General features: G+C 41.6%; 2 protein-coding genes and 1 non-coding gene across 3 annotated transcripts in view; 2 read left to right on the top strand and 1 right to left on the bottom strand.

Annotated features, from left to right (window-relative positions):
• Nucleotides 1-285, top strand: part of LOC141486016 (large subunit ribosomal RNA) — a 4,013-nt gene extending 3,728 nt beyond the window's left edge. The window contains exon 1 of the ribosomal RNA XR_012467575.1: nt 1-285. This exon is cut by the window's left edge and continues 3,728 nt beyond it. This is a non-coding gene — a ribosomal RNA (large subunit ribosomal RNA).
• An 8,540-nt stretch (nt 286-8,825) lies between these two features.
• On the top strand, nt 8,826-9,624 carry LOC141486005 (histone H2B). The gene has a single exon (XM_074183765.1). It carries the CDS (start codon nt 8,967-8,969, stop codon nt 9,336-9,338), a length of 372 nt encoding a protein of 123 aa, XP_074039866.1. The 5' UTR covers nt 8,826-8,966; the 3' UTR covers nt 9,339-9,624.
• Nucleotides 9,625-12,330: 2,706 nt separating this feature from the next.
• Nucleotides 12,331-12,781, bottom strand: LOC141485992 (histone H3). Its single transcript, XM_074183751.1, has one exon. The coding sequence runs from the start codon at nt 12,739-12,741 to the stop codon at nt 12,331-12,333; it is 411 nt and encodes a 136-aa protein (XP_074039852.1). The 5' UTR covers nt 12,742-12,781.
• Between the last annotated feature and the right edge of the window lie 2,219 nt (nt 12,782-15,000).

Genomic DNA, 15,000 nt, shown 5'->3' with positions numbered 1-15,000 from the left:
AGAGGTCGAAAGGCTCAAAACAATGTGACTTTAATAGGCAATCGTAGTTCGCTACGTTTGTCGCACTAGCCCTATTTGCCGTGAAATCAACGGTCGGCGGCGGGATCGATCCTTGTCATGTCCGATCAGATTTCTTAGCGGTCGATCATGGGTAGTACAAACATTTCGATGTTGGAACTCGGAATTGTCTGTAGACGACTTACGTACCTGGCAGGGTGTTGTACCTGGTAGAGCAGTTTCCACGCTGCGATCTATTGAGACTCAGCCCTTAGCTTGGGGATTCGTCTTGTCGGTGAGACGAGACCCCTTTTCATTATTATCATCATCTTATCGTCGATAATGATTTATTATTGCCGTTATTCTTCTCTAGAAAAATTGACGACACACCACACCGATGATGCGCGGTGTTGTGTTGTTATATTATAATAGAGACGAATAGCGGCTTTTTTTATCAAAGTTTTTTTTTCACTACACTTTCCGTTCGGAACGAATGCGTCGAGACAGTCCTCTACTTCATATCATTATTATTCTTCCTAATTTTTGTTTCGTGTTGTTGTTAAACGTCGTCGTCGTCGATAATGATTCATTCATATATTGCCGTTATTCTTCTCTACAAATGACACCGCGACACACTGCGGTGTTGTTATATAATAGAGACGAATAGCGGCATTTTTTTGTCCAAGTCCTTTTTCACTACACTTTCCGTTCGGCTCTCCAATTCTTTCCCGAACTCTACTCACTCTCGAACCCACTGGTCACGCTGCTCTTTCGTATTATGTCATTCGTGCGATTTCACTTTTTCAACTCAGAGTTCTATCATCGGTGAAAATGATCTCCGTATTTTTCTTTTTTGAGTATAGTCGTCGAATCATCAGTATTAAAAAATTCATTTCATTCCATTCCATTCTATCGAAGACCTCCCATGCATATGAAAGAAAAATGCTATACGAGGAAAATAATCAATCCATCGTTCGTTCGTTCGATCAACACAGTTACTTAACGATATTTTTTCCTACGCAAACGAGACATCCGAATCATCGTTATAGATTTATCTGGATCGACGATTTCTTAAAAATAATTACTTGTGCGAATTCAACTGTCGATAGAAATAGAAAATGAAGAAAAAAAAATCGGACTTTTTCATAACGAAAATCCACATATATAAATTACACGCCAGGGTAGAGTATCGAATACGAATTCTTTTCAAATATAAATTGTGGTTCTGAAAAGAACCGTTTTTTCTTTCATTACTTCGTCGTACTATTCGATTTTATTAAGCACGTTCTCCGCGGATTCGTCTAGCCAATTGAATATCCTTTGGCATAATAGTAACACGCTTTGCGTGTATAGCGCACAAGTTGGTATCTTCGAAAAGGCCCACCAGATATGCTTCGCTAGCCTCTTGTAGAGCCATAACGGCTGAACTTTGGAATCGCAATCAGTTTTAAAATCTTGGGCGATTTCTCTTACTAATCTCTGGAATGGTAGTTTTCGGATTATAATTCCGTACTTTTTTGGTAACGACGAATCTCTCGAAGAGCGACAGTACGGGTCTGTATCTGTGAGGTTTCTTAACTCCTCCAGTAGCGGGTGCGCTTTTTCGGGCGGCTTTAGTAGCCAACTGTTTTCTAGGGGCTTTACTCGGTAGATTTGCGAGCTGTTTGCTTTGTACGAGCATCGTATACGAATAGTTCCTCAGTCGAACGACAAATACTGATTAGTGAGCCTTCACGATCGGTCGTTAACAGTTTTATTCAGGTATAAGGATAGGGAACTTCTACCATTGGTTGAATCGAAGAAAGTGGGCGTTTGTCCCCAAAAAACAAGACAAAACAGTTTCCAGCGCCGACGGCCTTCAGTTGTTCTCGAGCATTCGAAGTAGTAATAAACGTATTTCGCTCGTACTTTTTTTCTCTATAATCTTCCGTTTGTATTACACAAAATGACTGGTAGAGGAAAAGGAGGAAAGGGATTAGGAAAAGGCGGAGCAAAAAGACATCGCAAAGTGTTGCGAGATAATATTCAGGAATTACGAAGCCTGCCATCAGAAGATTAGCTCGTCGTGGAGGTGTAAAAACGTATATCCGGATTGATATACGAAGAAACTCGTGGAGTACTCAAAGTATTTCTCGAAAATGTTATCAGAGATGCGGTAACATATACAGAACACGCCAAAAGAAAAACCGTCACGGCCATGGACGTAGTATACGCTCTCAAACGTCAAGGGGCGTACATTATATGGTTTCGGCGGTTAGATTCATATTCCGACGAGAAATTTACAAAAAAAAAACGGTTCTTTTCAGAACCACAATTTGTTTTCAAAACGAATTCGATTTATATACTTTACTTTGGTGTGAGTAATAATTAACGAATTACCAAATTAAATTCGAACGATATACCCATCTAATTTTAAGCATTATCTGTCATTCTTTTGATTACCTGAATAATTGCTTCATTTTATCCTGTATACTTAACGAAATTATTAATTTCAACCTTACTACATCTGTATACGAAGAGAAAAGAGAAGAACGATCTGTACAATTAGATTATATACCACTCGGTTTCTAAATCTATAGGACAGGGAAGCTACTGGTATCTAGCTAGCTAGCTAGGTAGCTCCCAAACTATTCAATTATTCACCAATAGAAAATTACATATGAAACTTTTTCTGAAACGCCGCTTTAAAACGCGATACATTTGTACGTAAAGAAAAAATTGAAAAAAATGATATTCATAAACTGATCGAAGGTTAATGAACCACTGTCCAAATATTATTGTTTTATGCTTATAATATTCATCTATCCCATTTCACAAATTACTATGAATAATAATAACAACCTATTTTATTTACTCGTCATTCATTTCTGCAGATATTGAAAGTATGTATGCATTCATCTATGCTATATAATTTAATTAGGTATAATTTTTTTTTGTTTTCATTTATTCATTCCAATTTACTCATGTTGTCTATATTGTAATTCCACGAACAAGAATGTTATTATTTTTCTATGGATATTGTTATGTTTATTCATTTGTATACCTAAATCTGATATTACTGCATACATTTTATTTTCATCACGAATAAACGTACAGACATTCTGATATTTGATTTCAGCAAATAGAAATCACTTGTTTCGGCACGAAAATAAGAAGTTGAACAATAATAATATTATTAATCATGTATACATGTATACGTAAATATGCGCAAGCAAGAAAGAAACAATCGCATATCGTGCTGCGTCAACAATTGTATCGAAAGCGATGACAAGAAAATAAAAAAAAATATATGCAATTGTCGAATTCATTAGAGAAAATCGTTGTGGCCCTGATAAGGGCCGATATTTTATTTGTCGCTTTCCTCTCTCAGGAAATGTGTACTTATGCCTTCTTTTCGGTTTTTTTCGGTAACAAAACCGCCTGAATATTGGGCAAAACACCACCTTGAGCAATGGTTACTCCTGATAACAATTTATTGAGTTCTTCGTCGTTTCGAATGGCCAGCTGTAAATGTCTAGGAATGATACGGGTTTTTTTGTTATCGCGAGCCGCATTACCGGCCAATTCCAAGACTTCAGCTGCCAAATATTCCATTACTGCGGCTAAGTAAACCGGGGCGCCGGCACAACTCGTTCGGCATAATTTCCCTTACGAAGGAGTCGATGAATACGTCCTACTGGGAATTGGAGTCCAGCCGACTGGAACGGGACTTTGCCTTTCCCTTAACTTTACCTCCTTTTCCACGTCCAGACATGTCGAATCGTAGATTAGTATTATATATCGGATAAATTTAAAGAATTCACTGAGAATTATTCGATGTTGCTCTAACAGTAGCTTCCCCCATGCCCCTCCCGGGTTGTGTGCCCAGGTCGCAAGCTCCCTCTTACGGAAATGCTTCCGCAGGTTTGGACCTGGCGACCTTTCCTTCCACCCCCGTTTCTTAGGGAAACGGTCCTCAATCCAGCTGCTGGCACTTCAGCAAGATTGATATCTAACCTCTTTTGGTTGGAAACCAGCCTTTAGGTGCTTTTATTTCCCTATCTAACTTCTCGGTTTAAATTTTATTTGGCTCTTGTTTGTCGCGGTATTCCTAATTGAATTTTTGCATGGGGGCCCCAAAGCTAACGGCGGCCATAGTTGTGATAGTCGGGCGTTTCCCAGTGAAGCTGAGAAATGTGACTTTGAAATTGAATCGCGGTTTTCCTGTAAGAGAATATATGGTTAATACACTTAAGATTTTTATACTTGCCTGAGCCGCCTGACGGCGACTCGTGGGGGCGGTCTCTCATTTTGTCTTGTCGGCCTTGGATGTTTGTCCCTTTCTCGGAACCTGGGTCACCCATATTCAACGCATCGTGTAGATCGCGAAACGCTGGATTTGAGTGCGATCTGATTCTATCGAACATGCTTTCTGCATGTTCTCTCATATACACGTCCACATACTGCGTGTCCAGTCCTAGATCTCTGTATATGAATCTGTTAGGGATATAATACGGAGCATTTACGGCGGCCCTTACGCTCGTGTTCATAAATGCTTGGATCTTCTTTCTGTATGTCTGCGCGCACTGGCCCCAGGCAGTGCATGCATACAGAATTATCGGCATCAGGATCGTTCTGATCATCAGTAGCTTGACTTTCAGTGCCATGTTACTACTTCTTCCTATGATCGGTGCCAGGCGTCTTCTGGCCTGTTTGGCCATTCCAATTCTCTGTTGTACGTGTTCCTGGAATGTTAACTTCTTGTCTAGGATGACCCCGAGATATGTTGCTTTGTTTGTCCACGGAATCTCTTGTCCGTTGAAGATGACGTTGCCTTCCGGATGTACGAACCTGCGGGTGAACAGTATCGCCTGACTCTTGTCAGGGTTGATACTGATCTTCCACAGGTTAGCCCACTCCTCTAATCTGTCTGCCTGTTGTTGCAGGTATCTTGTTACGAGTGCTTGACTCCTAGATCTCGCCAGCAGGGCCGTGTCGTCCGCGTAGAGTGCCAACTTGTTAAAGTTGTTCTCTGGCTTGGGCACGTCTGCCGTGTATACGGAGTAGAGGTGTGGCGAAAGGACTGCACCTTGCGGGACTCCTGCCTCCAGTAGTCGAACTGTTGATAATTCGTCTCCTACTCTGCATCGGCATCGCCTGTCAGCTAGAAAAGACTGGATTAATCTTACCATTGGTTTGGAGTATCCGAAATCGCTCATCTTGGCTAGTAGCCCGTCGTGCCAAACTCTGTCGAACGCCTTGGAGACGTCTAGGAAGATAGCTCCGGTGTTGTGTCCTTTGCCAAGGTTGAAGCCTTCTGTCGCAAATTCCACTACCCTCAGGACTTGTAGCTCTGTTGAGTGCTCTGATCTAAAACCGAATTGTTCGTTGGGGAGGATCCCTAACTCTCTGGTTTGTTCTTCCAGTCTCTTCAGGATGACGCGTTCCGCCACTTTGCTTATGGATGGCAGTAAGCTTATTGGCCGGTGGTTCGCTGGAAACAGGTGGTTTTTCTTGGGCTTTGGTATGTGGATTACCGTTGCCTCTTTGAACTGGTACGGGAAGTGTTGCAGTCTGAGTATAGCATTTATGATGTTGGTTATGGCTGCTATACCCTTTCGCGGCAGCACTTTCAGTGCTCTATTTGTTATGTTGTCTGGGCCTGGTGCTTTCCGAGTGATAAGGTGCCTCAGAATGTCTTTCACTTCCTCAGGCGATGTCGGGGCCAGGGGTTGCGCATTATCTGTTCGTCGGTTGAGCCTCCGTACCGTTCTTTCCACCTGGTTTTCTATTTCCTTACCTCGTCTGTGAACGGGACGTCATTCTCTTTGCACTGCCTTTCGAAGTTGTCCGCGAATGCTTCCGCCTTCTCCTGGTCAGTGTAGACTATTCCTTGCTCGCCGTGTATTGGTGGGCAGGGTTGTCGCGGTCCGTTCCTAAGTTTCTTCTGCATTTGCCACGCAGATCTATCTTCTGTGGCCAGCTCTCCCAGACGGGTGGTCCATTGTCTTTCTCGGATCGCTTTCAGCTCTTCTTTCAGTATCCTGTTTGCTCTATTCATGCACCTTTTGTCCATCGGTGCACGTGTTCTTTGGTACTGTCTTTTCAGGCGTCTTCTTATTCTGATTAGTTCCATCGTTTCTGGTGGAAGGTGCTCTTGGAAGTTAAAGCGCGTGGCTGGGACTTCCCTCGCGCTTCTTTCGTTGTTTGTGTGATCGCCTGCTGAAGCTGGTCCGTGGCGTTCTCAGATCTGTTTTTGTTTCGATGCGTGGTATCTCACCCAGCGCGTCGTGTATGGTTCGTTGGAATCTTGTCCAGTCTATGATTCGCTTCGTTGGGTTGTCTGCTTCCACTTCTCCCCTTCCTATTGTGAATAGGATGGGGTTGTGGTCTGACGACCCTTCCTCTAGTACTTCCATCTCCGTAGTATCGATGTTTTGTACTAGCGCGATGTCAAGAGTGCTTGGGACTGCGTCTGCTTGCGGGTAGTACGTTGGGCTGTTCGGTGCTACTACCTCGATGTCCTCAAATTCGTCTAGTAATCTTACTATATCTCTGCCTCTTGTGTTTGCGAACCTACAGTTCCAGTCTGGCGACTTTGCGTTGAAGTCGCCGATGGCCACTGTGGGATGGTGATCTGGGAATAATTCTGCCAAGTCGGTTCTTTCTATTCTTCTACCTTGCGGGGGTAGGTTATACCGACGATATTTTCAGCTGCTCGTAGCGTCTCACGTTGACTCTAACTGCTACTGCTTCGCCGATTTGGGTTTCCGGTCTTCTTTCTTCGTTTTGCGCTAGGTCTGTTTTGACTAGTAGCGCAACGCCTCCCGCGGCGTTGCGCCCCCTGGCCTGTCTGTCCTGTACATGTTATATCCTGGGATGCGGTAGCTCTTTTCGCTTCTTATCCGTGTCTCCTGGAGCGCCATGACGTCTATTTCTAGGCGCGATAGTAGCTCCAGTAGCTCGTTTCTTCTTTCTGTGAAACCGTTGATGTTCCACGATCCTACGACTAGTCTTCCAGGCACTCGTGCTGGCATTACTGTCGTCCGGGTGTTTGGATTAGGGCTGCTAAGACCGCTTGCGCGATCTTTTGCTGCTCAGTCGTCAGATTTCCTAGAATTTGGATCAGCTCGTTTCCTCCGGTTTGTTGTGCCTTTGGTGCTGGCTTTCTCTGAGCTGTTTGTTGCCGGGGCCTCTGACTCTCCGTTTGTCGAGGCCTGTTTCCTGTTGATTGCGAGGGTCTTGGTTTGGGGAACATTCTGCATCCCCTGTAGCTTGCCGGATGCGCACCCAGGCAGTTTGCGCATTTGGCCGGCTCTTCCCTTTGCTTTTGGCATTCTCTAGTCTCGTGTTGTTCACCGCATTTTACGCAACGTGCGGTTGCGTGGCAACATCTCTGTGCATGCCCGAAGTACTGGCAACGGTGGCACTGCCTTATCTCTTTTTTGTTAATTCTTTGCGGCTCCGCCCGCACGATCAGATTTACGCATGTTCTCAATGCGTATATTTTGTCCTGGTCTTTCGGCACTTTGACCAGGAATAGTGGCAGAATTTGTCTGGTTTTTCTGGACGTCATTCTGTGACATTCCAGAACCTCAAAACCTTGTCTGGTGAGATCTGCCGCGACGTCCGCGTCCTCCACGTTCTCCGGTATCCCCCGGATCACTGCGTGGAGTGGGATTTCTTTCTTAAGGGTGAACGTGTGGAATTCCAGGCGGAATTCTTCCATGTATCTGGTGGCTTTGCGCCACTCTTCTTCGTTGTTTGCGTAGATGTAGATACCATCTCTAGTAAGTCTTGCCTTGTTATATCCTATTTTACGGGCTTCGAGACCTCTGGAGATTTCATTCCACCGTTTGCTGTCATGGACAACTATTGGTGGTGGTGACATGGGATTTGTTTGTTTCGGGTGCGTGACCGCGTTTGTTGATCCTTCTTGTTCGTTTGGCTTGTCCTCGGTTTGCCTGGGGGTTGGCCAGACTGGGACCTCCGGAGTTTTACGTTCTCCGGTTGGTACGATTGCTGGTATGTTCCCAGTAATGGACGTCTCTTCCGGTTTTGTTGTTTCCTCTGTCTCCATTTCCGTTTCCTCCGGTTTCTTTTGTAATACGACAAGTCGCGAGGTTCTCTTCCTTGCTTTCCTCGCCTTTCTCGTTTCGGCCTTTTCGAATCCGTCTTCTGTCTCCGTATCTGTGGTGTTTTCAGGCTTTCTTTGCCTCTTCTGGGAGGCTTCTTTTTCTTTTTCCGTTTCCTTGATGGCGGCGGTGTCTATTTTCTTGTCTTTTTCTTTTTCCTCTTGTTTTGGTTTTGCTGGGGCTTTGCTTTTGGTTTCTTCTTTGTTCTTCTCCTGCGGTTTTTCGGCAGGTTTTGTCCTATCTTCTAGCCTTCTTCTGAGGGCTGCATTTTCGGCCAATATTTGGTCGAATTTCTTGTTCATGTCAGCCATTTGGCTGACCAGCTTGTCCAGAGTGTCTCTTAGCTTTGCGTTGTCTTCTTTTAGAGCTTTGTTTTCAGCTTCCATTTTTTACGGTCTGTGTGGAGTGGACTCCCTGAAAATAAGTGGATTAAAATTCTAATATTATATTTAGTTCTAAGAAGAACTGAATTCTCTTTATCAGTTCTGATAAGAACTGTTGTTTGTGTGTCTCTTAAACACTTCACAGTTTGCCTCCTTAGGTGGTCCTTCACAGGTAAACTTTCACTTTAGTCGATGTTGCCTTACGAGCCTCGATGTCGAATGATTGTGTGATGTCTGTGGGATAACAGTAGCTTTCTATACAATGATTTCTATATAGAATCGACCTGTATTAATACCGTCCTACCGACCAATGGCGTTCTCGAACGCTCAACTTTCCGGTGGGCGGAGCCTACTAGAGTTCCAGTTACTATCTGAAATAGTGACGACAGAGTGGCGTCTTTTACATTGAGTCGAAAGCAAACCTGCACGATAGTACTTGTTTGTTTGATATTGACGAAATTAAATTTTCAGAATGCCACCCAAAGCTAGTGGAAAGGCTGCGAAGAAGGCCGGAAAGGCCCAAAAGAATATATCGAAGACCGATAAGAAAAAGAAGAGGAGGAGGAAGGAAAGTTACGCAATTTATATCTACAAAGTATTGAAACAAGTCCATCCCGATACCGGAATATCCAGTAAAGCGATGAGCATCATGAACAGTTTCGTAAATGATATATTTGAGCGTATCGCAGCGGAAGCCTCCCGTCTTGCTCATTATAACAAGCGATCGACTATTACGAGCAGAGAAATTCAGACTGCAGTACGTCTGTTACTTCCTGGTGAATTGGCGAAGCACGCCGTCAGCGAAGGCACCAAAGCAGTTACGAAATATACCAGTTCGAAATAATTTACTTATTCCGGTCTACGATATACATTCTTAAAAAAAAAACGGTTCTTTTCAGAACCACAAAATATTTATGAAAGAATTCTTACAATATCGTTTCGACGCTGAATGATAATTTATTTTTGCTAGGGCGCTAGGTCTCACTCGGTTGGGTTGCCTTGTTATCAGTACATTGTTACCTCCTTTCGTGAAACGCGCGATGATAATAAATAATTTTGCCACCTATATTTAGATGGTGCTTACCTACCTATCAACCTAAAAAGTTAACGTTCGTTACTGTTATACTAGTCATGTACTCTATTACTTATGTTATTTTTTAACGTGTTTTTTATTTACGTGCTAATATGTTGTCTAAAAACGTTTATGATTAGCATTTCTGATTTCGACTATAACATTGACGATTTATATATTTCGGGTGGGGGTGGGTGTGTATTACTCCGTTATAGATAGAGCTCACAGTATCGTCGTTCGTTCGTTCGTTCGTTCGTGTTGTAGTATCGACCTTTTTATTGAAAGTATATTACGATGATTATATCTTATCGAATATAACATTAATAACGTTCGTTATTATTCGAATGCCGTTTTCATCGAACACTTTTATAGGGATAATTTTTGAAAATGTTGATGCTATTAGAAGCGTCGGTTCTTGGTTATAGTCGTGTATGAAGGTAGACACGAGGTCTCTTCGATGCCCCTATTCACTCGTGTATTTATCGAGTATTATCGGCTAATGTATCATGTTTCTATAGACAGTCGCGCCTATGATATTTATTCGAAGGTTCCTTCCAGATCATCGATTACGAGTATTTTCGGAAAGGAATTGTCTGGAGTTACGTCAAAATCATCAATACTTCATATTTCATTGTAATTTACTGTGAGTTGTCGAGGTTTAATATTAGCTTTTTCTTATCAGAAAATATTTTCGGAATACGTAGAATCTATCCACGTTATTGTGCTAGTCGAAGTCTAAATAGGAAACCGGCATTGATTTCGTAAAGAAGTTGATGCGAACATTTCGACAGCAGAATGGAAGCCGTCAATATCGTGTCTAACGAGAATGTCGAGCGTTCAGTCTCCCGTCCGCCTGTGCTTCGACCCAGAATATTTAAACAAACGGAACACCAGAGGACTACATCATTCTCTCTAGACGCCTAACGAGTGTAGCATCTATCTTCCGAGAATATATTGTCAGTTGTTTTTTTACTATGGCAGACATAGAAAATCAGAATTCTTCGGCTTCGGCTAATTCATCTTCGTCGCCGCAGGCACAGTCTACTGCGAAGAAAGAAAAGAAAGTTAAAAATCCAAGAAGTAAACCTTCTCACCCACCTACGTCGGAAATGGTTAATAACGCTATTAAAGGATTGAAGGAACGGGGTGGTTCCTCTTTACAAGCCATAAAAAAATATATTGCGGCGAATTATAAGGCTGACGCAGAAAAAGTGGCACCTTTCATCAAGAAATATCTTAAATCTGCGGTTGCTTCCGGATCATTAGTACAAACTAAAGGAAAAGGTGCATCGGGGTCGTTCAAATTGGCATCGGCATCTTCTGGTTCGGCAAAACCGTCGGCTACCGAAAAGAAAACGTCCGGTACGGCCGGTGCGAAGGCCAAAAAAACTCCCGTTAAACGCGTAGCTGGTGAAAAAGCTAAAACCGGCAAGAAGGCTGCTGCATCACCGAAAGGTAAGAAAGCCTCTCCGGAAAAGAAAGCGGCTGCCGCAGCCAAGCCTAAAAAGGTAACTGCCGAGGATAAAAAGACCGTCGCTTCTAAGGTTTCGTCCGCGACTTCTGCTAGTAAAACCAAGTCTCCTTCGAAAGCAAAGAAAACTAACAAAGGACCAACAAAAAAGCCGAAAGCACCCAAACCGAAAACCGCGAAAGCGACCCCTGCATCGGCATCTTCTCCGAAAGCCAAAAAAGCTGCCTCTCCAAAAAAGAAGAAGTAAATTCTTCTATCAGTTGACTTCTCTCTCCGGCGACGAAGTCTAAGAAAACAAATGGCCCTTTTCAGGGCCACAATTTTTTTTACAAGAATTCGTATATAATTCAACTGTCCAACAAATATATAAATAAATAGTCAGAACTACCTACCTAGCCTATCCCTATAAACAGAAAAAAAATAGATAAATAATATTTCTTCCGCCGCCGCCGCCGACTATCGAATTGATATGAATCGAATAATTTCGTAAAAGAGTAAAAATTAAAAAATATTGCTCTGTCTTTCTATTTCATTGAAATATGTCTTGTGAACAGTTGACTTATTTTCTGATATTGGGATCGTTTCAGGAAAATGAGTCAAAATCATTTCGAGATTTCCAAACTAAGGGTGTTCCATTTGAGAAATCACTGATTTTTATATCTTCAGAATTACTCATCGACTCCTAATACCTCGTTCATCATTTTGGAAATGTTACTCCTCCTACAAGACGACGGAATGTAATATTTTGATGAATCAATAATAGCTTATGTATTCTATGAGACTTGTTTTCAATTTTATAGGGAAATGGCTCGAGAACCGAATAATACCTACTTTTTCTGTATAAACGATCGAATATCTCGAGAACGATTCATTTTTGGTATAGGGTATATTACAAAAAGTCACTCGAGATTTATGCCAGGTATTCAAAAATATGAATCAGAGGAAATTTACGAAAAGATGGTGATGTTATGAGCGATCTTTCATTCAGTGATCGCTTGTTTTTCGTTATTTATCTCAGCCGTTTCTAAAAATGATCTTTTCGAAAGATTCGTTTCGGAAAGTAAAAAATTTCAGTATTATAATCCATATTTGGATCATACTGAACATGTTCTGCAAACACCCGTGATTTAATATTTACGTGATGCGAGTTATTGAAAATATCATACATTCATTCATTCATTCATTCATATCTATCGATAAACGAATTCTTTCATCAATTGCATTTTGTGGTTCTGAAAAGAACCTTTTTTTTGTATATATTTTCAATATATATTGGGATATATATATATGAAATTAAGCTCGTTCTCCGCGTATTCTCCTTGCTAACTGAATGTCTTTGGGCATAATGGTAACGCGCTTGGCGTGAATGGCGCACAAATTCGTATCTTCGAAGAGTCCTACCAAATACGCCTCGCTAGCTTCTTGCAAAGCCATGACGGCTGAACTTTGGAATCGTAAATCGGTTTTGAAATCTTGAGCGATTTCTCGAACTAAACGTTGAAAGGGTAATTTCCTAATCAACAATTCAGTACTCTTCTGATAACGTCGAATTTCTCGGAGAGCAACAGTACCGGGTCTGTAACGATGAGGTTTTTTAACACCTCCCGTAGCCGGTGCACTTTTGCGAGCTGCTTTAGTAGCTAATTGTTTTCTCGGAGCTTTACCTCCAGTCGATTTACGAGCGGTCTGCTTGGTACGAGCCATTTTCAAAACCTATTGCGAATTGTAACGAACGAAATGTATACCGAACGATAGACGGACAACATATGAACTGAGTCGGCTTATACACGCCAACTATTATATACCATCTAGACGAGACGCCATTGGTCCGATTTCCAGTTGTGGGCGGAGTCATGAAATTTAACAAAACCCGACCGAGTTCGGTGTAGAACTTTAGTCGAAGTCTGTCGTTAGTATCACTAACAGTATTTCATTCGTATCGTGCAGTATATAATTTATTCTTAACATTCGAAATGACTGGTCGTGGCAAGGGAGGTAAAGGTTTAGGAAAAGGAGGAGCGAAACGTCATCGTAAAGTATTGCGTGATAATATCCAAGGAATAACGAAACCTGCCATTAGAAGATTAGCCCGTCGAGGTGGTGTTAAACGTATTTCGGGTTTGATATACGAAGAAACTCGTGGAGTACTCAAAGTATTTCTCGAAAATGTTATCAGAGATGCCGTAACATATACCGAACATGCGAAACGCAAAACCGTCACAGCCATGGATGTTGTATACGCCCTGAAAAGGCAAGGTCGAACCTTGTACGGATTTGGCGGTTGAATTTAATGCCTCCCCCTGTATTGTCCTTACCGTTTCCATAAAAAAAGGTTCTTTTCAGAACCACAAAAGCTTATGAAATGAATTCGTGTGTATTTTTTATATTTTTGAAGTAAGTCTCAGGTCAAGAAAGTAATACAAATCATGAAATTATGAAACAACAAAATTTAATTGACGCTCCGGAGGGGCGACTTCATTGATGATTCCAGTGGCGCATTTGCTTTTTCAGCTGCAGGAAAACCCGGAAAAACCTGCAGCAGCAGCAAGCACCACATCATGTGAACATCTTGATCTACTAATGTCTTCTCTTTTATAAAACAAAATGTAGGGTATCTCCAGAGACTACAGTAAATTTAGAACATCGCCAGAACACTTAGTGACACGACTATCGTCAAACTTAATCGACCTCTGCCCTCCGGTAGCAAGCAGAATATCGGAAGCGTGAAATAAAAATTTGAATTGGAAATTTTGGCGAAATAACCCGAACGGAAAGTGTAGTGAAAATATAAAAGATAACGGAAAGTGTAGTGAAAATATAAAAGATAACGGAAAGTGTAGTGAACGTTTACCTCTGCCTTCCGCGAACAAGCAGAATATCGGAAGCGTGAAATAAAAATTTGAAATGGAAATTTTGGCGAAATAACCCGAACGGAAAGTGTAGTGAAAATATAAAAGAAAACGGAAAGTGTAGTGAAAATTTAAAAGTAGCGGAAAGTGTAGTGAAAACATAAATATACCGGAAAGTGTAGTGAACGTTTACTTCTGCCTTCCGCGAGCAAGCAGAATATCGGAAGCGTGAAATAAAAATTTGAATTGGAAATTTTGGCGAAATAACCCGAACGGAAAGTGTAGTGAAAATATAAAAGATAACGGAAAGTGTAGTGAAAACATAAATATAACGGAAAGTGTAATGAAAGTTTACCTCTGCCTTCTGGGAGCGAGCAGAATTTCGGAAGCGTGAAGAAAATATTTCAGATGGAAACTTTGGCGAAAATAATCGTGAACGGAAAGTGTGGTGAAAATATAAAAGTATCGGAAAGTGTAGTGAAACATAAATATAACGGAAAGTGTAATGAAAGTTTACCTCTGCCTTCTGGGAGCGAGCAGAATTTCGGAAGCGTGAAGAAAATATTTCAGATGGAAACTTTGGCGAAAATAATCGTGAACGGAAAGTGTGGTGAAAATATAAAAGTATCGGAAAGTGTAGTGAAAACATAAATATAACGGAAAGTGTAATGAAAGTTTACCTCTGCCTTCTGGGAGCAGCAGAATTTCGGAAGCGTGAAGAAAACATTTCAGATGGAAATTTTGGCGAAAATAAATCATGAACGGAAAGTGTGGTGAAAATATAAAAGTATCGGAAAGTGTGGTGAAAATATAAAAGTATCGGAAAGTGTAGTGAAAACATAAATATAACGGAAAGTGTAATGAAAGTTTACCTCTGCCTTCTGGGTGCGAGCAGAATTTCGGAAGCGTGAAGAAAAAATTTCAGATGGAAACTTTGGCGAAAATAATCGTGAACGGAAAGTGTGGTGAAAATATAAAAGTATCGGAAAGTGTAGTGAAAACATAAATATAACGGAAAGTGTAATGAAAGTTTACCTCTGCCTTCCGCGAACAAGCAGAATATCGGAAGCGTGAAATAAAAATTTGAAATGGAAATTTTGGCGAAATAACCCGA

Source organism: Leptinotarsa decemlineata, unplaced genomic scaffold (genome assembly GCF_025532065.1).
Source record: "Leptinotarsa decemlineata unplaced genomic scaffold, Ldec_3_MD MMD2_tig00026342_RagTag_RagTag, whole genome shotgun sequence".
Lineage (NCBI taxonomy): Eukaryota > Metazoa > Arthropoda > Insecta > Coleoptera > Chrysomelidae > Leptinotarsa > Leptinotarsa decemlineata.
The sequence above is the reverse complement of the archived record's forward strand: the minus strand, read 5'-3'. Positions and strand labels throughout refer to the sequence as shown.